The sequence below is a fragment of the Accipiter gentilis genome, chromosome 20 (genome assembly GCF_929443795.1).
Source record: "Accipiter gentilis chromosome 20, bAccGen1.1, whole genome shotgun sequence".
NCBI classification, from domain to species: domain Eukaryota; kingdom Metazoa; phylum Chordata; class Aves; order Accipitriformes; family Accipitridae; genus Astur; species Astur gentilis.
The window spans coordinates 16,306,611-16,333,403 of record NC_064899.1 but is presented as its reverse complement, the minus strand read 5'-3'; the positions used below and the strand labels follow the sequence as shown (position 1 = coordinate 16,333,403).

The 26,793-nt window shown below is 44.3% G+C and overlaps 1 protein-coding gene across 3 annotated transcripts in view; it reads right to left on the bottom strand.

Moving 5' to 3' along the window:
- Window positions 1-16,478, bottom strand: part of DSP (desmoplakin) — a 39,769-nt gene extending 23,291 nt beyond the window's left edge. For 2 of the 3 annotated variants that reach the window (XM_049823992.1, XM_049823994.1), the window contains exons 1-6: window positions 15,998-16,478; window positions 6,688-6,790; window positions 4,893-5,041; window positions 4,370-4,544; window positions 1,543-1,671; window positions 281-331 (exon numbers count right to left, since the gene is read on the bottom strand). In XM_049823992.1, the coding sequence (XP_049679949.1) occupies window positions 281-331; window positions 1,543-1,671; window positions 4,370-4,544; window positions 4,893-5,041; window positions 6,688-6,790; window positions 15,998-16,194 (804 nt within the window). In that variant the 5' untranslated portion in view covers window positions 16,195-16,478. The remainder of the gene's footprint in view (window positions 1-280; window positions 332-1,542; window positions 1,672-4,369; window positions 4,545-4,892; window positions 5,042-6,687; window positions 6,791-15,997) is intronic. The other variant, XM_049823993.1, reaches the window with a different exon arrangement.
- Between the last annotated feature and the right edge of the window lie 10,315 nt (window positions 16,479-26,793).

Here is a 26,793-nt window from a genome sequence, read left to right as displayed (position 1 = left end):
TAGTGACCAATTCCCTTCACCAGGTGCAAACTAGAAACTTCCTCGTGAGGGTAAGTCGATTATACATGAGGTAATGAATTAATCTCAAGTTCATGACTCAAACTGAACCTTACAGAAACTACAAAACACTGACAGTTTACTGCTGAACAGAATTATTTAAATATGCATCTGTCACTCTGTTGAAACCCGAAGTGTCCCTTGACTGTAACACCAGTGTTAATAAAGCAGAAAGAGCATTCATCATAGAGGGTATCAGAAATTAACAACATCTCATGCTCACCAGCAGTCCTTCATATTCTTCCTCCAGCTGATGAACTGCAGCCTTCTCCCGCTGAAACAGAGACAGCAAATATTTAGTGAGCCTTTTACAATTTGCCTATTTGCTGATACTTCCTTTACAGTGTCATATCATAATGTTGTAACTACAGGTGGTAACCTGCAAATGCCTGCAACAGACATAGGTGAGTAGCAGATCTGCACAACTGGAGGACCACAAGAAGTATAAAGCCAAGGCTTGGACAAACTTACTTCCCTCAGGGATGCTTAGTATATAAGCAAGATTGCACATAACCCCTGTAATACCAACACAGCTCCCCAAACTGGATCTCTTTCTGTACCAAACTCCTAGACAGCTGTGGGGAACCAGCTAGTCCTAGAGCTAGCTTTGGAGATTATGAAGTAGTATAAACTATGATGTGAGCAGGAGGCTCCAATTTTTTTCCTGTTCCTATGACTGGGAATCTGCACAACCTTGGAACTGGTATTCCATAAGGCCAGACTATCACTTTTCCTATTTGAAGAAGCAAAAAGGGAATAACACCCCTTCCACTCTTCAGCTTGGCTAAGAGATCAGAGCTCCAGAACGGAGTGCCTTTTCTTTAGATCCAACTCTCTCATCCTGTCTGTGTGAGCAACTAACAGAAAAGAAGAAAGGGAATGAAGTAAGCCTGCTCTCTCCTATACCTAGCTGCTGGGCTGATAGGAGAGGAAGTTAACCACTGCATTTTCAATGACTTCCTTATTCCAGCAACTTCTTTATTCCAATCACAAAATCCAGAGGGAAACAGAAGCCTCAGAGGGGCAAAAAAAGAAAAAGAAAACAAAAAATCCACACCTAAGAAAAGCTCTAAGCTCAGCCCAGAATTTGGGCATTTTTCACAGAAATTTCCTCATTACTTAAGGCTGTACTAAGCACCCACTTTATCCTTTCACTTTCTTGTTTTAATGTACCTAGACAGAAAGCGAGAATAATCATTCTTAGCCATTCTTATCACAAAAAATGTTGCAATATTTATTTGCCAGCCTTGGTACACTACAACAAAGTGTTAAATACCTACTAAATTTTTAAAATACTAGGGAAAGAAGTGGAACACAAAATAATCACGAAATAATAAATATTGGGGTTGAAAGTGATTGCTATCATGACACCAGTGCTTTCTGAAAAGAAGCTGAACTATTCAGCATTCTTTTTTGTAGTGGAACAGCAGCAAGTCAATAGTATAAATTTACACCAAGCAACCTGTAAGGGAAGACAGTAATTACCAGATCTGTTTTGACTTTGTCCAGGTGCCAGCGATAGTCTCCAATGGCATTGTGAGTTCTTCTGTGGTCACCAATTTGTTGCTCAATGGACGCTGCATCAAACCCCCATTTCACTAGCTCCATTTCAGCCTAGGAGAAAGACACGGTATTTGTACTTTCATTTCCAACTTTATTATCTAAATCAGAGCATAAAGGAATTGAACTGAAGGAAACACAACTCTGCAGCAGAGAGCAAAACTGAACAAAGGGAAGTTCAGAATAGGGGGTTACAATTTCTTAAAATTGTCATCACTTAAACGGTGTGACAGGCTTCCAAAGTAGAAGAAACAAAGTAGGAAAAACATTTAAGTTGCTTAAAATTAGACTAGATGAAGCACACTCAGTAGTGTATTTTCATCTGTTTTCTTTGGACCAAACTGTTCGTTTATGTTCTACAGTATAGTTACATTCTTATCACTCTGAAAACAAATTATTACTTTAACAAACAATGCTATTCATGCAATTCATGTGAAAACACCTAGTCCCAAGTTCTGTAGCCCAGTACAGTACATTTCCATCTTAATTATGTTCACATAAACTCCAATAACTTCAGTTAAATGCAGTCAAACTAAATGAAAAAAACAGAACGTAAAACTGAAATTATTATAGAATGTGTTGTCTTGCATTTTGGCAACATTTATTGTAGGTTGGCAAGTGAAAATCTCTAGAAACAGCCTTTGAAAAACAGTTATACACCTGGATAATTACTAACTCAAAAACTACCTGACTGCAGTTCTTTGTTTCATTATTTTTAAATATTAAAAGCCACAGTAATCACAATTCAGCTCCTCAAACTCCAAATCCTCTTTTACGCTCTAAAGACACACTCCGTTTCTGTCTGAATGCCTGTCTGCGCACGCACACAGTAAAGAAACAGGTATCTTAATCTTGGGTTGGGACCGAATTTAGTAATTACCAGCCTGGAGCTAAATCTCTAAGAGCCAACAGATGACAATAAAGCCTGAACCACACTCAAGCGCAGGGGTTCAAAGGCACTGTTGAAAACTATCCAAGAAACAAAACCATTTTGCATTCAGCCATTTAAAAGTTACAGGACTTTGACCCTCCTCATTATATTTAAGCAGTCTAAAGAGACTGTAGCAACAGTGGCAGTCCTGGCTGGCTGCCAGTATGCAAAAAAAGGCTGTCTGGATTTCACTGCATTTTCCCTAATTCTGTACTGGAAATTTGACCAACCCTTCTACTACCCGATTCTCCTGTCAGCAAACCATCCAGACAGAAAAACACCGGCAGAAAACCACAGCTGCTCAGACCTTCTTCCCACATCTCACCATGTTACTAGGGGAAACATTATCCTAGCCCCAATGTGAGCAGGTAATGGGACACAGCGAGGCACGATGAAGAGGCAAGATGGAAAGTTAAAAATAAATTTTCCCTAAAAAAAAAGTATCTCAAAAGCCCAACAGGGAGCTAAGTGCTTACTGGCCCCACCTCAGCTTTGCCTTAGGGACTGAAAAAGGGGGTGGGGGGGTGGGGGGGTGGAGAGGAGAGAGAGACTTTTACTTTCACAGGAGGTTTTGTGTCGGAACACAGCTATAAAGCACTTGCTTATGCTCCCCGTGCTTAGCGAGGGGTGTCTGAGCAGGGTGTCACGTGGCATCTTTGGGAGGTGCAGCTTGTTCACTGTCCTTCATCGCTGGAAGCATGCCCAGTGTCTGTTCAACATCACTCCTCAAACCATGGCAGGTCTGACAATTAGCCTACTCTCCCACAGTGGGTGCAGAGCAATTATATCTGCTGTTACTGTCCAGGCACAATGCTTATACAAGTTACCACTGAAGGAGTGTATCTCCACTTCCCCTTCTTCCTCTAAAACATGCCACGCTATGGGAGGGCACCGAAAGACTAGACTATGACTAGCACTCACATAAAAGTATGGGAACTGTACAGAGCTCTCCCCTCCTCATCTGGTTTACACAGCAACCACCTGGCAAACACCATATGCAGATAACTATGACAGGATCACTAAGCAACCACCTAATAGAGAGAGATAAAAATAACGCAATTTCAATTTACAAGGAGTCTGCAAAGTATAACTTCAGCCACCTTGTTCCATCCTCCCTACCTGCCTCTCAGAAAGGGCTGTCAACCACAAACACCCCACTTCAGCAGCACAAAAACAGACTATGAGCTCTCAACATGTGTTTTCTACTCCAGGTTACACCATCAACGGCTGTGCATAGGCAAATTTATTCTGGGAATGCAACAGATCACAACTTCAGCATTTTCACGTGGATTTTGGCAGCGACTTCCGGAAGTCTAGTCCTGTGGCAATCAGCTCTACCTTCTGGCTCCCACTGTGATAAGGATAGATTAGACGGGGAGAACAACTGTAAAATATGCACAATGGTTAAATCTGTGAAGCTGGTCCTATCGGTGTAAAGGGTTAAATAAATATGAATCATAAAGGAAACCTGTGGAAGGAAGGAAGGAAATATCAAGCATAATAATCTCTAAGGCAAACATGCCAATGCCTTTTGTTATGTTAACAGCTGTGTCTCATTTAGCTTTCAAATCTAACTTCCACACTTTTTCCTCTGCAGAAGATGACCCCAAATCCATGTTCATATTTCAGTGGAAACTCACTATATGTACAATACTCGGGGGGAAAAAAAAAAAAAAAAAAGAAAAAAAAAGATGAACGTGGAATAATGTATGAGCACTCATGTGTACTTTTAATTTTCTGCTGGCACCCAAAACATTACTACATGTGAGGTGAAATTCATAAACAGGTCTTAGCAGTGTCTCTGGTTTTCCATAGATTTACCTTCTGCTGCCTCATCCAGTTTAAACATTCACTTGTGACACGTTTCGTGTACTCATCCCAACCTGAGCCACTCTGAGAGGAGTAGCAACCACCACCTTTGGAGCTGGCCCTCCTGGCACGGGGCACACTGATGGCTTTGTACAGGGCACGCATTTGCTCTTGAAGTTGAAGCAGCCTGAAAGGGAAGAAGCCACTTAGCATCTATGAGGAAAACATCCAGAAAACATGGAAACTGCAATTAATCTCTCCCACTGGACCACCAAGTATTCAAAACAAAGTGCTGAAAGCACAGGCTGTGAAAAAAAAATAAACTGACTAAAATTTCATGGGGACAACCAAGGTGTGAAATTCTGTAAGAAATATATTACTGCAAGGCCCTTCTCCATGTTAGCATGACCCAAACAGATTTAGTTCCACTTTATTGATATCTGTCACATCCTGCAACACCACGGAAGGTGAGCACTTGAGATACCACACACTTTCACCAGCCACATTCCCTCCCCCAACCCTTCCCTGGCAATACCTTTTCTGATACATCTCACAGGGCTGGCCCATCTGCCTCATCTCTCTGATCAGCCCATCCAGGATATCCATTTGGTCATTTGCCTGTGCAAAACACTCTTCCAGATCTCTGTTCCCTCTAATCTGGACACCATCCCCATATTTCAATTCCTAAAACAAACAAAATAAAAAAGAAAGAAATGGGAGATTAAATTAAATATTCATCACCTAAGCTTCAGCTTGGTTGTTTTAAAAGATATGTTATGAGGACTGATTATTTTTAAGAAGCATGATAGGTTTCAACCGCTAGGTCTCTGCCTATTTTAGCTGGCAGAAGGCCAATTAACAGAGGATCCACAGTCATTGGAAAGTCCTAATTACAAATAAAATACGAAAGAAAATTATTAAAACATAGTACCAACCAAATCTTTCCATAAAGAACAGCACATCCTGACTGATGTTTATTTCAGTGGAGCCAAGGCTTCACACGGTGTGCTAAGTTTTTAAGACCTTATGCTTTTGTGTTTAGAGGATGAGAAGCAAACACTGTCCTAGTGGGAGTTTGTGGATATAGCTCCTGATTTTTCAGAAGTTTCCCTGAGGTTCTAAGACCCTTCTCTCCTGCAAAAACACAGACTGCACCCTGTTTGCCTGGGACCAGCTCCATGCCCTGTCACACTTGCATCCCACCTTATCACCCAAAGTCCAGGCAAATTCTCTGTGCACCCTCAGTGGAGTGGACCAGCACAGTCATGGTGCTTCAAGCAGGAAAACATGGCTCTTTGATCTCATCCCACACTGACACAGCCATGCTGAACAAAACATAACCCAGCTGTGATTTGATTTTGCAAATAAAATGTTGGACCTCATTACTTTGTCCTTCATAAAGAAAAGAAAAAACCCCAAGTAAGCAATGCATGTTGTGGCACCGAGCTGGAACTAAACATCACTTTGTTTTAACTTCACTGGAATAATATTAATCCTTAACAAGAGGCAGTATTTACTCTGGCATTGATTTTTATATAAACATGTTCACACATGCTGTATCTCTGAAAAGGAAATGAACTGCTAACCCCAGAGTTCATTCCTGAAAGAATTTTCTGTCCACAGAGGGTCCAAAAGTGTGCATTAAATCACATCTACTGACAGAACTGTGAACAGGTTTTGCATCTCAGTGGCCTCAACAGCAGGATGCCTTCACCACCCTGCACCTCCTCTGACTTTGGCACAGTCATGTTCATCAGGGCTGAATCTAGCATCAATGAGTAACCCACCCCCAGGCACTATGGGTTTATATCAGTGTAACATACAGCAAAAATCATCTGTATGCTTTTGGGATGAAACAGTCAACAAGATTTTAATCTACTTTCATATACTTCTTTAGGAATCACCTGGAAAAATAAAATATAAAGGTAATGAAGGTGTTTCCTATGGTGGTTCAGGTTCATTACGGCCCAGAAAATGATGATGATATTCTACAAGACACACTAAGAGAGTATAAGTGGTCATAACATTATTAACAGCTGTTTACACTGAGCAGAACCTGTTTGAAGGGTGGGTTGGGTCTTTTTAAATCAAGAAGTCCCCCTTTTCTTAATCGGATGCATTTCAGTCAGTTTTACTGAACACTGAGTGGAGACAGAAGAGGGAGACCTACGAAGGAAGTATGCTGTTCTGCTCCCAGTTGCCTCTCACAAACAGCTGAGAGGCGAGAAATGAGACCAAGAAGCAGAGCCTGTAAGTCCAGATAACAACGCAGCGTTCACTCCCTGTAATATTCATAATCACTTTTGATAAGAACAACAAGAAGCACTCACGGGTTGTACTATGAGCTCAGCTCGCATCAGGCAATCCGAACAGTTTTGCAAAAGCTCCTGGATGGTGTTCTGGCGTCTGGACACTGTACAGGTCCCATTCTGACTGTTGTGGGGGAGAAGAAGATGAAGTAAGTACAGAGTAATCGCACATTTTGAAGAGACATGAGACATACAGATTCAGAACAGCTAAGGGAAGTTACATGGAATAATCCACCTCATTTAGCTTCAGTAACACACACGCTTTATCTGGCCCTCCTGCATAACTGTACTCTGAAGTTTTAATGCTGATTCCATGATGGCAAAGCCACTTTATAACTCTCTAACAGCAGGCATTGACCGACTTCGCCACAGGATAGAGTAGAAGGTGGAAACTGGCATGCCATAAAGGAGAAAGTTTTTCTTCCAGTACAGGTATTTGTAGCTTTGATAGACAAAACTCTGGCAGTATTACAGTGAGAATTAATTATTCACAATCTTCTGTTAAAGTCAATACATTAGAACATAGCCTTTGGGTGATGTTATTGTAAGTGTTATGACACCAGCCATCGAATGTCAGAGCACAAAAGGAAAGCAGGATCCTCTGCTACAGAGGCGTATGAGCACACAAGTCCATACAAACGTACGAAGCGCTCTCCTATAAGCAGAAATGCATGAAGCTTAGTGCAGTGTCTTAAGAAGGAACTGCAAGATGCACAAGCTACTACAAAAACAGATGTATGGCCTGGAGTTAGAGGACATGCTTTCTTACAGATAAAGTGGGAGTTTGGGGATTCCAGTTAAAACTCCAGAACTGAAAACACTAGTGGGGGAAAAAGCCAAGATTGATAACAGGGTCGTTATTTTTGTCTTGCACATAATTTACTGCATCCATACCACCAGAAGGCTGCTCTTCCAGCATTTGGGATTCAGCCACCAAAGCGAGCCACTGCTAGTTGATTGAACATGGGTGAGGTGCTTCAAGCACAGAACCATTCCTTGCTGATGGAATCAGAGCTCCCAAGCAAGCCCAGGCGGCTCCCAAACACCAGCACTTGCCAGTGAAACTAAAATAAACCACTACTAAGAGACAGTAAGAAATTAAGATGCTTCCGAGCCTTGTCTAGTTTTCTAACTCCTGTGTTCACAGTAGGTAACCTTTTCCATTACAAATCTTCCACACAACACTACCATCAAAAAGACTATCGGTGCAAACCTGTCCAGCTCAGAGCCAGGAAGTCATGTGGATTCAATGGAAATCTTTCCACTGACTTCAACAGACTCTAACCATCCTTTGCAAAAGGAATTGTGACAACATGAAAAACTTGTCAGAGCTGTCCTTGGGAGAATCACTGCAGTGATGAGAAATGTTGAACAGTATATTTTTAAGAGCTCTTCTGCAGTGCGTGCGGTTGGTGCTTCAGCAGCCTGCCGTTCTCCTATTAGCTCTTCTCGAACAAGTGGAAAAAGTTTGAGCAAATTTTCACCAGCCTCCCCCACTACCAGGGAATAGACTGTCAGAGACAGGACTCAAGAATCACTGGGTAACTTAAAACAAGCTGTACACATGTAACTCCTGGCTTGCACTGCGACCCTTTGGCTGCACAAATGCTGCGCCCTACTCTGCTATGCACCCCTGTATATCTTGGAAACAGCTTAAAGAAAACAATTGTGAAGAATAACATATGGGTCTGATTGTGTGCCAGGCTTCCCATCAGCTTCCTTTTCTAAATCATTCCTTCTCCTTAGGCATCACTGTTGTGTTTGGATCCAGAAGTATCTGACTGCATCTAAAATTTACATTTAATTATACCCACAATTATTCTCATGAATGAAACATAATAAAGAAGAGAGAGGAACCTTCCAAGCAATTTTCTCTTTTTAGAACATCAGAAGAGTGGGTTTTTTCTTCAATTGCGTTTTCAGTCATCTCCTGACAGCTATAAAAGCTGGATATCCATTAAAGCCAAAAGAACTATAGATGGGGACCAGACTTCTACTGTAATAAATTAGTGTATCTCCACTTGCTTCAGCGTAACTTCACTGACCTCAATGGCATTACTTCACTTTACACTGAAAGGAGGTCTGAACAATGGCTGTCACAGTTAACATACTCAGAAATTGTGAAGAAAAGCTATTTTCAAATAAATCAAACTACTAAAACCATTTAAAAGATAGGACAAGTAGAATTACAAGTATTTTATGTTCATCCCAATAATGTTTGAATACCACATCCAGAATTATTGTCCAAATAATAAAAAAGGTGGAAAACTGAAGATGGTTTAATACAGATGCACAAAACAGTTTCAAAGGCAGGAGCAGATGCCTTAAAGTGGGAGGCTTAAACGCACCCTATTTAGATCTTAATATAAAGCTCTACAAGTTACTTGTTTACAGTTCATGGGGACCTTCACAAGAAGAAAGCAGCAAGTGTTTAAGGCTCTCCAATCTAGTCGATAAAGACGAACCAAAATAATGGCAGAAGTTGGAGCAATACAAACTGAAACCAAAAAAGAGCACAATATTTCATCAATGCTGTTTTTAACAACTTGGATGTCAGTTTTGTTTTTAAACAAGTAACTGTTTTGCTAGTCAAAATACCGAGATCAATACTGGGATAACAGGTGAAAAGGCAGTGGCCTGTTAAAGGCAGCTGATGACACTGGCCGAGCCAACGGCCTTCAAATCCGTCAGCCGACCAAATAGAGCCACATGGGGCATACCCAGAGACTACAGATGCCAATACAGGAGCTGACGTTTGATGGCATAGCTCCACCAAGTCAACAGGACTCAAAGACTTCAAATCTGAAGAGGATTCAGCTGCACAAACACACTCAAGAAGGGCATAAATCAATTTCTGAACTTAAAAAATAAAAATACTTAACAAGACAATACCTCAACATATATTGCTTGATACATCAGATGGCACTAGCACAGTCTCACATGGACACATCTTCAGTACTTTTCATTCATGTGACAGGAGAGTATTTCATAAGCAGTTTCAAAGGCCCTCAGTATAATATTCCTCTTATTGAAGCCAACAGGCCTTTAATGGAAATGAGTAGATCAAAGTGGAAACCCCAATGCAGAGTAAGCAGACATCCAACCTTGAAGCAGAAGGAACGAGCCAGCCAAAGGAAAACCATATCCAACACAAAAAATACTGGCCCAAAGAAGCTGAGGCGAACCCTAACCCCTGAACATGCTAGACAGCATCGTAAAGCGGAGGCAAGAATGAAGCTGGATTTTCAAAGTACAACCATGTAACCTAGATACTATATAAAAATACATTTCTGTCCCTCAGAAAGATATAGGACCCCAACAATCCTCACAGGACACAGAGTAAGCAGATTACTATAGATGGTATTTTGTCAATGTCTCTCTTGCTTTCTCTGATTTTGTTTACATGAAACTGAATGAGTTTAAAGTAATGTTTGGTCATTGTAACAACTACTGCTGCTATGAAAACAATTTGATTTGATTTTAACTCTGGCAGCATCTAAAGTTTGAACCTGTGAATATGATCCTGCTGCACCAAACACTGTAGGCACACCACACAGTGAAAACATGGACAGGTTTTTCACTTGTTTTACTGCACCCCTGTAAACAAAGCGTACATTTTCAACCACTCCAGCAGAAAGGCAAAGAACTGGAGCTTGGTCTTTTAGCAGGACTTTTAACACAAGAGTGCAGGGACTCCTACTAACAAATACACACATTTGCAATAATCTGACTATTTGCTGTACTACTTTGGTTTTGTAAACCCTGCAGAACAGCACTGAGCAAAACTACCTGGACTGCTTCAGACCTTAACTACCTATTTGTCCCTACAATTCAAAATTTTAGACCATGACACTTATTCTGAAGGTAACTCACGAATTTCAGAAAGATACTATTAAGCAGAGTTCTTTATTAAAATGACTTAGTTTTAATAGTCATTAATTTTAATAGTTACATAGTTTAATAGGAATAAAGGAAAACAAAGGGGGGTAGTGTCTTTGCTTTAAAATTATGAGAACACTTCAAAACACAGAAGAATCACTTTATTTGGGATCTGAAAATGTAGCCCTCTATCTCTCTACTGCCAGAAGAACCCTAGGAAAGGCACAGCATCTTCACATTGTTGTCATTCTGTACAGAAGCCACCCTGCTTGCTGCATGTCAAGGCAGAACACATTTCTCCCACTGCACTCTTGCTCTCCTAGAGAGATGAGAGGACAGCCCATCTCTGCTGCCACTGGGATTTCGGCAGGATGGTAGCTCAGACATCATCTTCCTGCTGCAATATACCCCACCTGAGCTAAACTCAGCCGTTACCTTCCCAGTGAATCCGCAATTTCTGAACTAGAATTGTACTTAACTGTTAAGCAGTACCAGTGATCCTCACAAGACCCCCAGCTCTACAGAAACAAGAAATAACTATTCCTGTTTTTCATAAACGGGACTGAGAAATGCACTCGAGGTCACGCGATGAGTTGAGACAGACATGGCAAACCCAGCAGTGCCCACGTCCCGGGAACACAGCAGGGCTGACTACTGCTGCCACTGACTTATTCAAGCAGTCGCAAGATTTCCTAAGTGATAAGTTTTGAATAAATGATATATCCTCTGTAAGCACTCAGCTTGCACCCTTACAGGCCCAACCGAGTTGTCACTACTGCAGAACCTGAGGGGCAAGGAAGAAAGCCAGCTACCTTCTGCTTTCTCATTTGGCTCCTGCTGCTGAAGACCTGCACACCCCCAGCATAAACGCCTGCAACGTGGAGGCTGCTCTGGTTTCTGCCTTTGTTAGTACACAGCCGCTGAGTTATCCGGGGGGCGATTAGCGTCTAGAGAAGCAAGGCAAAGGAGACACAGGAGCACCTCCAGCAGCTCTGCGGAGCCTTCCAGCAGCTTGACAGCTCCTTAAAGCTTTTGAAGCACAAAGGGGAGACTCTTGGCCCAAAGATGCAATTTAAACCAAATTAGAATAATCCTTGTTAAATTTTCTGATTCCTCCACAAAACATTTAGCCTTTTAAAAATTCAAAGCATTTTTTTTTCATTCAAAAAGTAAAGGAAGCTTTAAAAAGAGGTCTTTTTGCAGATCCAAAGTATTGAGGTACTCCCATAACAACGATGAGAGCAAAACAATAGCACTACTTTTTCTTCCCTGCCTGCCGCCACCCCCCCACCCCATCCACACAAACTTGTTTGAACAAGCAATAGATTCATCAAGGGATTACCTGGTATGCCCAGGGTAGGCAAGTTAGAAGAAAAACCTGACCTGGAATGGCCATTCCCAGCACACAGCCTGCACATACCAACTAAACCACCACCCATCCGCCACCACCTGCCAGTTGTGTGTGTGTGCCCCTGAAAACCCCTGCACAGGCATACACTGGCAAAAGGTGGCAAATCACAACATCCGTAAGAATATAACCAGTAATTAAAATAATACAGGACAGCTTCCCCCCACACACACACCTCAAAGAAGGTGAATGTCGGTGTCAGAAATCATCGAAAGTTTTGTAACTGGGTTCTCCCCATACATCTCTGCTCTTACTAGGATCAGTTTTGGTACACCATGGCCTCGCCAAACTAGTCCCATCTGCGGAGTATCCACACGGACTAAGGCACGATGACAGGAAACCTCAAAAGATGCCTGCATCTTGCACGATCGGGCTCTAAACACCATTAGAAATGTGCAAAACCTTAAGAGTCGTGGGTGAAATCATAAGACCCCTGAGGACAAGTGCCTTCAGAGCAAGCAGGGTTTCACAAGGGATCCCGCCACACCTATTTGCAGAAAATCCTCACACTTTTTCCCACTGGTATTAACCACCAGGAGCAACAGCGCTATTTCCAAAGGCCATGCCTGCCCTGTGCTGCAGACACGCTGCCTCTCCCACCTCTGGCTCTGGGAGAGGGAGGTGCCAAACACAGGGTCCAGCCTGGACCATGGAAATATACCTGTGCTGGAGAGCAGCCACTCGAAACGCCAGCAAATCCCTCGCCTGACAGAGGCTTTCATGCTTGCAAAGGTATCTAGCTTGAAATCTCATGCATGTACCTATGAAAAGGTGAGCTGGGATAGGTACAACCTGGTTTTCGTCTCATGGCGTGGCAGCATCACCAGCTGTTGCTGAAACCCATTTCTCAGCCAGCTCAAGCACAGCGCAGGCTCTGCTGGTGTGGCAGGTATTCAGCAGCAATTCAGACACATTCCTCCCTCTCCATCTGCCCATGTTTTTGTTCATCATGGGGCAGTTTCTACCCACTCCATGCAATGCTGTGGCAGAGGAGCTTAAAGGGGACCTTACCACGCCAGCCCTACCACCACTTAGCTTGGCCAGGACCCTGCAGATCCCTGCAAGATTGATGAGAAGGGCAAAACCACAGCTTTGAATCTGTTTTCTCCAAGCTTACTTTGTCTGTTAGTCCCTGAAAGTAATGTCAGGGCACAGGATGTGAATTTCTAACTCCTTTTCTAGCTTAAAGCACAGAAGTTACATTAACTCTTAAGCAGAATTGTGTAAATTAATTTATTTTCACATCACACAGTGATCATGAATCCTAGGCTATTTTTTTTCTCTGTTCTCAGCAATGACAAATAAAACTGCATAACTTGCCACTTCTTTCCTTTCTCTCACAGCATATCAGATTTTATCTCTCTGTAGCAAAAACATTGATAAATATTCGACTGATGAATTGGCACTTTAGGAGCGTGTGACTCACCATCAAGCTGAGTATCTGTACTAGGGCCAAGCTCATCCTGAGTTCCCAAGCCAGAAGAAACCGGGAATGTTGTAAAAGCACCTTGCTGAGCCCTAAGGGTAGGGAGCGTCCTATACTGCTCTGTGAGTAATGTAATACTCAGCACGGACTTGTTCGGCAGAATACGCCCCAAAACTTACAAGACTAGACCCTAAATTGAATCCTACTCCATTTAGGATTAAGGTACAGTAATCTTCCCCAATGGAAAAAGAAGCCTCAGTTTTACGAGTTTGGTAACTGCCACTATACTTTGGCACTGAAGATGTCAGGCTGAAAGCAATTATTAAAACCAATTCCATAGACGATGGCCCTGATTCTGCAAGCACAACATGCACAGGATTTAGTGGACTTTCTGCACGCAGTGAATGTGAGAAATCGGGCGATTGCTTTTTTTCATTAACTGGCAACAAAACCCTCATTTTGTATTGCGGGGGACATCTTAATTCAAATCAGCACTGATTAAAAATAAACCTATGCAACTCAGAAAGGTGCAAACATGTATATTGTTTTGTAAATAATTATTTAAAGTGCTTTGAATGGTCAGATCTTTTCTCATACAAAAAAACCTGTATGTAAATATGTATATGTATGTATTTTGATCTCATTAACAGGGGTCTTTAGTTCCATGCCGAAGCCTTGCAATAAAGTGAACAGGAACTTTAATTGCAGTCTCATTGCCAGATATGCCTTCCAAAAAAGGAGATATGAATATTATGTTATAGAGAGTAAATGAAAGGATGTTGATAAGTTTTTAACCTCTTGATCAGGCGCGTCCTTTCCACTCTGGCTACACCACCCCAGAATACTAAAGAAAGAAGAGCCTAACAAACTATAGACTGTTTAAAATATGTAAGAAACCCCAGGAATGCTAAATTAAAGGAAGGTATTTCTCCTCTAGTGAAAGTCAGGAATAATAGGGAAGTCAGTCTAGTGAATCCAATATAGTTGCACCAGAGTAAAGCCTGGAAAAAGAGAACAGCCAGGAAGTAACATGTTCTGTCATTAATTTTTCATGTCTGTCTCTTGCAAACAGTAAAGGCATTTGTAGTGGAGCACCACTAGCAAAACAGATCCTCACAAGCGCAACACAGCGATGGCATTTTGCAGTCCTAGTATGTGCACTCTCCCATGGTAAAGTACTGAACCTTTCTAATTATATAGCAATAAATAGGTATTCTCATACTACCGTAATGGTAAGTAGACGAGTTATAGCTGCGATTCATCGTAACTAACTTACCTGTGCACATACCAAACTGAAAGCCAAATGAATAACTAAAACTAAGAACTGGGCAGAGTAACAGACAAAAAAATAGGTAGAATGCAAGTTTTGTCTTTTGTTCAGCAGTCCTCTAGCAACAGGTCTGATGTACCTAAACGGAGCTCTCGGTGCTCTCTAGGGTAATAATCCTAATTCTCTACAGCCATTTATAGATCTGCTTGATAGAATAAAGCCCACCTGTTCTCATCTGCTGTTTATTTAATATATATGTGTAATTCTCATCCTTCTGCAATCTAATCCTGATGTACTATCCGTACAATTAGGGCTTAAATTCTAACACAAATTACATGACAGTACTTCCAAATCAATCCCTAAGTCAGTGGCATGAATAATTAGGCCAACAGCTTTAATGGAGCTATTCCACATGTGAAAAAGAGTAATCACCAGCAGTGTTTTGTATAGTCGCCTTATCACACACCAGTGCCGTTTCCTTCAGCGACTCTAACTGCCGCCTGCTTTTCAGTCCCGTGAACTCCCAGCCGAAGGGATTAATGGAGAGGTCTTCACGGCCACTGCACTTATTTTGTCAGACTCGATCTGCGGGGATTGCCGGTACAGCTGCATCCATGAAAGCAGGTGTTCTTCAAGCCAGGATCCACAGCCAGTACCCTGCCCGCAAGATCTTCATGGCGCTCACGGCAACACGGCAAACAGTTAAGAAGGTAGAGGGGGGGAAGCAGGCTGTACCTTTGCTCCAGCCACCAAGTATCAGGGATCGCTGCATGAAAGACCACCGCCTTAAACCCGTGGGCCTTGCACAAGCTAGAAACAAACTCAAAAATGACCAAGAGAACGATTCCCACCGGTTGGAATCGTTCTATAGCCCTAGTTAACGCAACTGCTGGTGAGGACAGCGAGAGCCGAGCCTGGCTGCACGAGGTATAAAGCAATTTACCTCAGCACAGCTTGTTCTCCACGACCCAGCAAAGCGGGGTTTTATCAGCAGAGAGCTGTTGGGTCGGTACAGCCGGCACAGAGGCAGGGACACCCCAGAGCGTGAAGCGGGGACGCTGAGGTTACCGTTCTGCCTTTCATCCCGTCGCTCTCCTCACAGAGAGTCCCGGCCAAAAGTCGTTTCGTGGGTGTTCGTTTTTTTTCTTTTAAATAAATTAAGCCAGCTCTTTACTTGCATTTTAAAAAGCCTTTTAGAGGTTGGTCTTCTCGGGGAGGAGAAGGAAGACTTGCGAGCTCGAGCCGCCAGCGCCTCACGGCAGCCCTGCCCAGGCGGGCCCGAGGCAGCGGGGCCGGCGGGGCCCGCTCCCCCACAGCCCCCCCCACCCCGACCCCGGCCCCCACGTACCCGTATCCGTCGGAGGCGTAGTCCCCGCCGTAGGTCTTCTGGTAGTAGTAGGTCTTGTGGGTGTGGGTGCCGCCGCCGCCGCCGCCGCCCCCCACCACATGGGAGCTCATCTCGTAGCGCAGGTCGGTGCCCGACTCGGCCCGCGCCATCCGGCCCAGGGTGTTGATCCGCGGGTGCGAGCCGCCGTTGATGCTCATGGCGGCGGGGGAGCCCGGGGGGAGAGGGGACGAGCGGGCAAGCGACGGGGAGACTGACCCAGACGCGACGGGGGGAAAGGCATTCACCCCCGGGAGGGCCCGCCGCGGTGCCGCCTCTCCCTCGCAGCCCACCGAGGAGGGCCGGGGAAGGGCCGAGCGCCGGGGGGTCGGCGCGGCCCGCAGGTCGAGGGGAGGGCAGGGACGCCGCGGAGCGGTGTGAGGTGGCGGAGGCTGGCGGCGGCGGCGGCGGCAAGAGCGGAGGTCCCGTCCCGTCCTCTCCCCTCCCCGCCGGCAGAGGAAAGGAGAAGCCACACCTTTCGGCGGCCGTTTTAAGCGGCGCTCCTGGGCGTGGAGCCGCCGCCTCTCCTGCGTCCTCCTCGGCGGCCGACTCGGGTTTCTCCGCGGTCCCGGCCCGCCCCGGCCCGGCCTCCCCGGGGCGGCGGCGGTGTCGCTCCCCGGTGGCCGCCCGGGCGCCGCAAAGCCTCTCCCAGCCTCGCACCGGTGTTTCCACCTTCCTCGGTGCGTGGACTGCCCTCGTAAGTTGCCAGTGGAGGTTGGAGCCCATTAAAAACTCCCTCCTGGCCTCTATCGTATCTACCGGCTTTGCGCTTTCCCTGTGGCCTTCGCAGGGGCCTTGGGGCACGGGGCCGGGAGCGCTGCCGTGAGGGCGGCAGGGCCGGGGGTGCCCACGACACCAAACACCCTTCTGCCGCTCCGGAAAGCACCGACACCCAAACACGGCAAAGCCGGTTAAATCGGCACCGTTATGTGGAGGATGGGTCCGGTCTGCTGGCAGCAGCCCTCTCCTCCCTGCGCATCACAGGGCCGGCGTGCTCGTCAGGAAAACGGCGTAAATGTTTGCGTCGTCAACTCCAAAATACATCGGGTCCCGCATTTGGGAAGGCTGTCAGTACCCCAAGCCCAGTGCGTTTCTGAAACAGCCCTGAAACTTGTGCCCCAGCACATGAAATGTTTGAGTTGTGTCATGCGCTGAGCGCATTTGTGCGTGAGAAAGAGGATATCCAGAAACGCGTGTTTAAACTGACTCTTTCCCTTAGTTTTTCTTGATTCCTGCCTTCTGATGCTCTGAAAGTTGAGCTTTACTCTTAAAAAATAAAAAATAAGCCAGATCCTAGAGGAAAAAACGTCTTAATACATTTGTGTGCGTGCAGGGTGTCGGCAAAGGCAGTTTGCTGTAGGATGCCCAGTGGTGCCTTCGTGACCAGCCATTGACCACTGGGTCAGTGTCAAGGGTCGGCTGGGAACAATTTCTTAGCTATGCTCAGTGGCACTGCCTCAGCTGGTCGGGGCACTTGTCCATGGTGTCAGAAAACAAAGAGAAGATGACCTGACTTTAAGAAGCAGGAGTCACTTGTGAATAACCCTGCCGAGCTTTTCCAAAATAATGCCGAGGCTTTCATCCCAAAGTGCAGTACGGAAGCCAGCCATATCAGTCATCTGATGCTCTGCAACAGTGCATGTGCTGTAAGTTTTTTAAACTTGTGGGATGTCACCAGCAGCCTGCACCATGCATAAATTCTTGGGCCTGTTTCTTGATCATTTTCCCGGTATTTTAAATCCAAGCGGTAGGCCACAGGACAGCAAATAACAACTACACAAACATACCGAAGGACAAAAAGAGAAAACCAAATGAGAGCAATTCTCCTCAATGCCACTGAAACTGCTGGGGGTCTGTGTGAGCACCATGGTGCAGGTTACGTGAGAACCTGCTCTGCTGCTGGAGGTGATGGTGGGCACAGCGTAGCGGGGGCATAAGAGCTCCTCCAAGCAAACGTGGGGTTGCTTGGTCCCAAAAGGCATCCTGTCAGCACTGCCCAGAGCTGTATGGAGTGCTACAAAGAAGCAGAATGCAAGTCGGCTATTATCTGTGAAGTCATACAGTGACTTCTATATTGTAATATATATGCTGTATTATATATAACGTGAATCATTGTATGTCAGTGCGTATATATACATATACACACACACGCATACATACATATATATGTATGTATGTATATGTGGATTTGGGGTGCTTCTTTGAATACAGATTACATCTGCACGATTTGATGATTTGACATTACATTCCAAAGTCATTAGGGAGCAGAATACAAAAGCAGTCAGGATGAGTAAGACAGACAAATACATAGGCTTAATGCCATAAAGAAGGAAGTAAAAAGCTAGAAAACTGATGTAGAATAGGAGGGAAATGCAGAATGAGGGAAAGTTGAACTTTGTGCCTTGATATTCCAGTCCAAACTTTTTGAAACATAAATACAGATCACCGCATTAGTACCACCAGCGTACCTAAAAGTCAGATTTTTTGAGTGGTGATGCATCAAGCCAGGCACTTGAATTGAGACATATACGAACAGAAAGCATTTTTCAGCAAGTCCCTTTGAGAGCTGTCCAGTTTTACGTATGTGTATTTAGAAATCCAAAAGTATTACACTGATTTGAGGTTCTTGCTAAGTTTTAGCACCACCTCCAATCAGCCCCACCTTTCAGCTTGGACTGGTGTGCCAGCTCAGTGAGACACTCCATTATCTGTGATGGAGACAGCATGTGTGTGATACACCCAGAGGCCTGGATGAGTCACTGTTACTTGGACATGTAGAAAAATGTACTTAAATAGCAAGTGGATTCTGCTGGTCCTGCTTGCAGAATTAGCCCCACTGAAATGAAGAGGAGAGGGTAAGACTGAACCAATACTGAAAACAGCTCAATAGTCCTGTCTGTTTTCATACATAGGCAAATGAAAGAACTAAATATGAATATTTTTATTTGCTGAAACAGTCAATTTTACTTGGGTGCTTACCCAAGTGGTGGACTCTGTTATCTTGAAGCAGGATCAAGTCACATGGGTATTGCTTAAAATTCTACCGACTACAGGAAAATATCAGTGTTGTAACTGGATGATCTCGCTTAAACCTTGCTCCACTACTTCTGGAAAGGTCCGGTCCTGATGTACCTAAGGCCACATGCTAAGTTCCTTGACCTTCATTGAGTTCAAAGAGTTTTTGAGAGCAAATGTCCAGCAAACTCTGCAAGCTGCAGAGTCTCATTTTCCTTCTGAGGAAAACTCTGTGCAGGAAAGAATAAAATGCAGTAATTTGGAGTTTCTTGCTCATCTGCCTTCGCAGAAGGTTGAGTTCTGCCTCTTAAGACATGGATCCATAAAAACTGTCTGGGTCTTAGCAGACCCTCTTTAAGCAAGTTAGTCTAAAGGAGATATAATATTCCCTCTGGGCACCTTAAACCAAGCTAGTCCCAAGGTCCATCCTGCAGCCCTGTAGCCTAACTCACCTCCTTTGGAATTGCAGACACCGTAAGGATATTAGGAGAAAGCAATTCCAAAGAAGCAAAGGGGCTACAGCTGAACACTGCTTTAGTAAACAGAGGGAAGTTCATTTATACATAATACGAGGGCTAGGCATAATCTATTTCTTTAGGTTTCATAAAAGGCTCCTTCCCAACACCAAATGGTGTACCCAAAAGCTCTATTTTAGGCTTAGGCTGCTGGATAGTGGGTCTTTAGTTATTCAGGACACTACCTGAGGTGAATGTAACAAGCTGCATTTGTCCCTGTCTATACCAAAGAGATATCTGTATTTTATTTTAAGAACTGAATTCCCAGGGGCACACTGAAATTCCCCTCAATGGCTTGTTAATTAACTAATTCTAACAGTAGCTGCCAGCCCCTCCTATTTCACATGCCATCTTCTGAGCTTATTTAATGTCATCCTCTCTTTAATGCCCTCCTTGCATGGAGAGGAACCAAACAAATTTAAAATAGCTGAAACACATGGATAACCAGTGACATCTGACATTCAAAGTACAAATCTGAATATGGCTTGGTAACTGATTTCCATTATTGTAGCTTGCGAAAAAACAGGTCTGGTATTCCAAACAGAGATCAAATCATCCAGGTAAAACAGCATGTGACTCCTGTGTTCCTAACTCCTACAGTTTTGAGAAGGACAAGTTTGCACGTGCAAGCCACTAATCTGGCTATGTGCCTTTGTAAAATGATTGCTATGCACCACCACTCCTGTGCAAGGGCTGCCTGGGAAGCGACAGCTTAAGCTGAGTGGCAGCATTCACAAAGTCCATGTTTATTATGACTGAAGGGCAGTCCTGGGAATTTCGACTTCCTCACTTCACTCAGGGTGAACTCTCCCCAGAAAATTCAGTTATCGCTCCCGAGTCCACAGTCTGAGCTCTTCTCTGCATGGGAAGAGAGACTCACCAGCTGGTGCCAGTAGCAACACCTCTATAGGGACTGCAGAGATGGTCTGAAATGGCATTAATAACAAACCGAGAGGGCTCAGACAGCTTATTCAAAGATATCCCTGTCGTGGGGAAGATATATCTTAAACACACTCAACTGGTGCCTAATTATGGGCAGATTTATGGTGCCCTGCAGCACAATCCATTTTAAAATGTAGATATGCCCCAGCGAGTGTTTGGAGGGGTTGGGGAGGGCAGGGAATGACTGACACAAGGTGCTCAGTGCTAGCCCAGGACTGCCTGCCAAGAGTTATCGCTCCCAGGTCCCTGAACACCCTCTGTGCTCCTTTTAGACAGTCCCTGGAATATTATGCTACCAGTTTCTGGTAGGGTTAAAAAAAATGTCTTTGAATTCATCAGGAGGGAATGCATCTTAGGACTGCACAATTCCTTCTATACCATGCAGAAGTAAAGGGTGTGGTAAGGGATGTGTCAGCCTTGTCAAACCTGACTGACTACTCAGACAAAAAGTTTCAAGATGCCTCGCTGTTTTGCTTCAGGTGGAAACCAACACGTGACATCCTTTTCTCACCATGGTCCCACCATGACTGACAGAGCGTGCGCACAATATTTCTATACAGCTCTTGATCTCATGTTACTGCAAGCAGAGCACCCCAACAGTGACAGTACAAGGTCAATTACTTAGTGTTACGTTATTTCTGTTCCTTTAAAAGCTCACTTCACAATTCTGTTTCATCAACACTTGGTGACATTTGCTGGAGCTTGAGAAGTTAACATATAGAAAGATACTTAACAGTGCTGAGAGCAATGCAAGGCCATTTCTGACTAGGTATTCTTTAGTAGTGGGACACAAATCTTTTCAGCCACATGACTTGCATGCAAAATGCATTCGTGAGGATGAATTATTTTAATAAAACATGAACTTTTGGCAAGGGGCATCTTCCCCTCATTATTCAGGCAGTTTGATAATTGATGCTAGATACCACAGTGCGGCTCAGCCACGTGCAGTACAAGACGAAACACGGGACAGTGGAAGCTCCCAAGGGATCTTTACACTTGCTTCACGCTGCAGCTGCTGTAATTTACACTCAGGTATCTGCAAGCCCAAGGGGATAAGGAGCATGATGATTTTATTGACACCCATCCCTTTCTTCTGCTTATGCCCTCATTCTTGGAAATGGGAGTAAAGGGTCAAATGGGAGCTGCTACAGTAGCCCTGTAGACACCCAGGCTTCCCCCTCATTAGCGTGAATCCTCCATTAGCAAGGTTGCACATTGTCACAGATGCTTGTCATCCCAACATGTCAAGTAACTGGGCTATTGCTTTGGCCTGGAGCACTGATAGCCTTATTAAAATGTTACCACCATAATTTAAAATATGTTGTAACTTGTAAGAGGGAATACCAGATCAGAGCAGTTATAAAGGTCCCAAGTATCTTTACCAACTTAATGGAGAAGAGTACGATTTTTAAAACAGATTTTCATGCACGTCTCCCCTTTGCTGAACTTTTATGGTGTATAATGGCTGCAGGCTGTGGAGGACAATGGAGAACTGGATCTAATATATAGGAAAGAATGCCAATTAACTCACTTTGCATTAGTTTTTGCAAGCAGACCTGTTGTTTCATGTTCAATTTGTGGGTCATACCACAACTATTTTGATAACAACCAGGGAAGATAAAGGTTCAGTTCTTTACTGCTTCTCACAGCTGAGGAGTGGGGGTGTCATCCTTACAGGAATATTTTGTTCTCCAAAACCCTAAGGCTATGGAGGGAAATTTATCTCCTGGTAGAATTGGAAACCTCCTTACCAAGATACCCTCTCTACAAACTCCAGATGTTATCACAGCATTGTGTGCTCCAGCTGTGCTTGCTTGTACACTCAGCCAGCAAGAGCTCCCCACACCAAAGGGACCTTGAACTACTTGGTAAAGGCAGCATTAAGAATTGCTTTGTGCTGAAAAAGCCTTTTCAAATGTGTAAACTTAAGAAAGTTTCCTAAGAGTTGTCTTTATCCCGATCATTTAACAGGGAATTTTGTTAGTATAAAGTTTGCAGTACAAGTGAGAAAAAAAAAAAGCCAGCCTTCCCTCTCACACACCCCCTTAACCCTCTGAAGACAAAATCGGAAGCAAGAAGTTGAAGTTAGCCTTTCTCCTTCTTCCAGCTGAGTCATGTTGAACAGAAATGGGAGCTTTTTATTACAACTGTATTCTCATCCATGACAAAAGCACAACCATCACCGTAAATCATTTAAATCTTGAGTAGTTGTCATCAGTGGGACCAGAATACTGCAAGGCAGCCACTGGGGATCATGAAACATCTGTGATTACCACAGCTTTCAAGATGTGACGATGTAAATGTGGAAGTGTTCTCCTGTCTAGACCAAATTCCAGTGCTGCCTAGGTTTCACTCAGACTTGCAATGGAATACTGTCCTCCTCCTCAGACCTCAATTATTGCTATAGTGTTGCTGCTCAGCGTTCAAGAGCTGGTGCGCTTCTCTTCCTTCCCCCAAACACCTACACAAACCTTGTAGTTCAAATAGCAGAATCAATTGCATTTAGTTTTTTGCCTTCTCATTCTCAGCTCCATGTAATTATAAAAGTCTGATAAAGAGACCAGAGGATTAGAGCTCTAATATGATACGAGATGCTAAAAAGGCTACTTTGCATTAATGTTTTCTTCCCAGCTCTCCATGTGATTTGGATGTGTCTGTGGGTATCTACAATATCTTCTCTATGTAAGTAGGTCTAAGTCAGACATGTAGGAAATAAAATTATCACTTTATTTCCTCTTCTTCTGTTCAGCTCCACTTTTCTGTTAGGATCATTTAGATCCCTTTAGGACACAGCCAGCTGTTTCCATAAAAATGCTCATCTTTTGCATGATTAGCAGCATAAGAACCAGTGAGGTTACCATCAATTAAAAAAAAAAGTAAATTGTGGGAAACAGGAAAAAAAAGGATTGCTTCAAGTTAACCTTGTTGGCACAGCTCTGAGCTCTTATGCTGGCACTGAGGGACTGACAGCTCTCCTTAGTTTTATTTTCTCCTGTGGATTCCTGAGAAATCACCTCCAAACAGCATTGTAAGAAACAAGACCAACTTACTATAACAATGCCTCCTTGTGCACATGTCTCAGTGAACAAACTGTGCTCAAGTAGTCCTTAAAACATTGTAAACAGACACTGGAGGACCACTCTGTGTAGAACACTGTGACACACTGTATACGTGATTTCCTTCAACGTAAGCAGAAATTTCACTTGTCAATGTTGCTCTGTTAAATGTAGTATGAGTTTAAATTAAGAATAAGTCCAGTCCTTCCAGTTGCATGACAGGTATGGCCTCACCTCCAGGACAGACTCTAGCCACATCCTTGAAAAAAGGCCAGTTTTGTCTGCAAGAAAGTAATAAAATAATAATTATGAACTGGGCTACTGTTTACGGCAGTGTGCTTTCTTGTGCTTTTGCAGCTAATGCACTCTGTTGACACAGACAAGAACAAGAGGAACCACAACCTGGCTCTTCTGGGAGAGGCAGGAGCACCCGGGGCTCGCTCCACCTGCTTCTGAACTGGGCAAAGGGTGTACGGGAATTGGCATGAGACACTGTGCCCGAGGGGAGCTGCTGTGCAGCAGCGCTGGGCAGGAGGAGGAAGGGACTCTTATGTATGTCGGACATATTTTGCTATAAAGTTTTCCCTGCCTCATCTCATCAGGCCTTAAGTTTTTCTGGACTTCTGTGTGTGAGCACTGACTAGCACTGGGAACTTCCTGATATCAGTAGGACGACACCAGGGCTTCTAGGTGCTGAACGACATAAGTAATAAAGTCTCCCTTCCCAGTTTTAACAAGAAATCACAGAATGGTTTTGGTTGGAAGGGATCTCAGCAGGTCTGTTGTTCAACCTCCTGCTCAAAGCCCTTTAGCTATGAGAACAAAGTGGCTCGGGGCTTTGTCCAGCGAGGTCTTGAAAACCTCCAAGGACGATACCTGCACAACGTCATTGCCTGTTGCACCGCTTGTTATCCTCATGGGGAAAAGTTCATCTTCATACCCAGTTGGACCTTCTCTTGTTTCAATTTATGCCCCCTGCCTGTTGTCCTCTCACCAGACACCACTGTGAAGAGCTTTGGTGGCTCGTAGATGCTGACAGCTGCTTTTAGCTTCCCCTGAAGATGTCTCATCCCTGGGCTGGACAAGGCATGGTCCCTCAGCCTCTCCTTACAGGGCCGGTCTCTAAACCCCAACCATCTTGGTGGCTTCGTAACAGATTTATCTACCGGTGCTGACATCTGGATGCAGTACTCTAGATGGATCTAATGCGTCCTGCACAGAGGGGGATGATCGCTGCCCTCCTTCCAGTGGCTGCGCTCCTGTCGATACAGCCCCGGCTGCGTCGGGCTCTTGGCCTTCCTTGCTGCCAGAGCACACTGCTGGCTCACATTTAGCCTACTGCTCAGCACCACCCCTATGTCCTCTCCTGCAGAGCTCAGCAGCAGCCTGTACGGTTGCAAGGAGCTGTTTCACCCCAGTTACAGGACTTTGCATTTGTCCTTGTCAAATTTCATAAGGTTCTTCTTGACCCCTTCCTCCAGCTGCCAAGGTCCCTCTGAGTGGCGACCGTGCACTGGAATGTGTCGATTGCTTTCCCAGTTTGGTGTCAGCTGCAAACTTGATAAGGGTGCATGCTGTCTCCACTTTCCTATCACTGACAAAGATATTAAATTGACAGAATAGATCCCTGGAGAACTCTGCTTGTAAAGGCCTCCAGGTAGAATATGAACCCTTTAAGCTCAACAAACAAGCCAGTTTTTCACCCTTCTACTAATCCATCTGTCCAGACCAGAATGTTCCAGCTTAAGATACAAAGGTGCTGTAGGAGTTCCTGTCTAACATTAAGTTAAAGTCAAGGTAGATAACAACCACTGCTCTTCCCATATCACAGAAAGCAATCAGGTTGGTCAAGCAGGGGAAATTCCCACTCAATATTAGGGGAAATAAATTTACCGTGAGGGTAAACACCGGAGCAGGTGCCCAGAGGGGCTGTGGAGTCTCCACCCTAGAGATACTCAAAACTCAGCTGGGCAAGGCCCTGAGCAACCTGCTCTACCTGGACCTGCTTTGGGCAAGGGTGGGACGAGAGACCTCTAGAGGTCCCGCAAAGCCTACGTGATCTGATGATCTAACCTTGGTAGATCCATGTTGGCCGTTCCCAGTCACCACCTTCTCATTCATGTAACAAAGCTTTCACATTCACCACTGTCCCTCAGAAAGGTTTGATAGCAGCATGAACACGCCATATCTGTCCTAGAATATCCTTATTCCAAAGGGCATAAATCACCACCTTCATTATTCAGTAGCATACACAGAAGTTCTGGCAGACTCAGTAGAGAGCCTGATATTTCTTTCTTCTGGGTGGATGAAGACAATACTTTCCATAGGGGATTTTTTTTATTATTATTTTTTATAGTTAGATATCCACATTCAAGCATGTTAGAACACTAGAGCTGATTGTAATTTTCCCAGTAACAATACTGATGAAATACTTTCCAAAAACATCCCCTCTATTTTGGCATCTCTGAGAGATGCCAAATGAGCCAACCTAATGAGATGAGACAACATAAAGGCTATGCTAACATTAGAAATGTAACAAGCAGAAAACAATGCAAAATTCTTATGAAGAAATGGAAACCAAGCTGATTTACAGTTTAAGTTTCATTTTCTCTGCTTAGAACAATCTGTTGTAAAACTGTCAAGCATCATCCTTAGGACACATCTACACTATCATTGTGGTTCACTCCCTGTTTCACTCCTGGGCCCCTGATTGTCCATACCACTGACATGCTGGTTTGCCCCCAGGCCTCCTACATTGAGAAAATCAACTTGCTCCCTCCCAGAGGGCACAAAATTCCCACGTCCCGGCTCCAAAGACACAAGACACTCCACTGCTTGGTAGGTCAGACTTTTCTTCCTGAGGCGGTCAGGGTTTACTTCCCAAGCAGACCACGGATTGTGTAGGCTCACTGGTAGTCTCTCGTCATACTAAGATATTAATTTTGCTGTGTTGCTTCATCTGGAGCAGATGAGCAGTTTTCTACAGGGCTCCTGGAAGGCTGCTCCAGGGCAAGCTGTGGGAAGAGCTGGAGGAGGTGCAGCACTGAATGGCTGAAATCAAGGATTTCTCAGGAAGGGGGGAAGCGTTACCGCAAGTTGCTGATCAAAGACGAAGAAGCCTGCAGTTGTACCGTGACTGTTCAGCATTTTTAAGCGAGAATATATGCCTGTTTCCCGGCTAGCTGAGTGCTGCGAGCAGAGCCCACGTGTGGTTGCGCTGTACCAGAAGCAG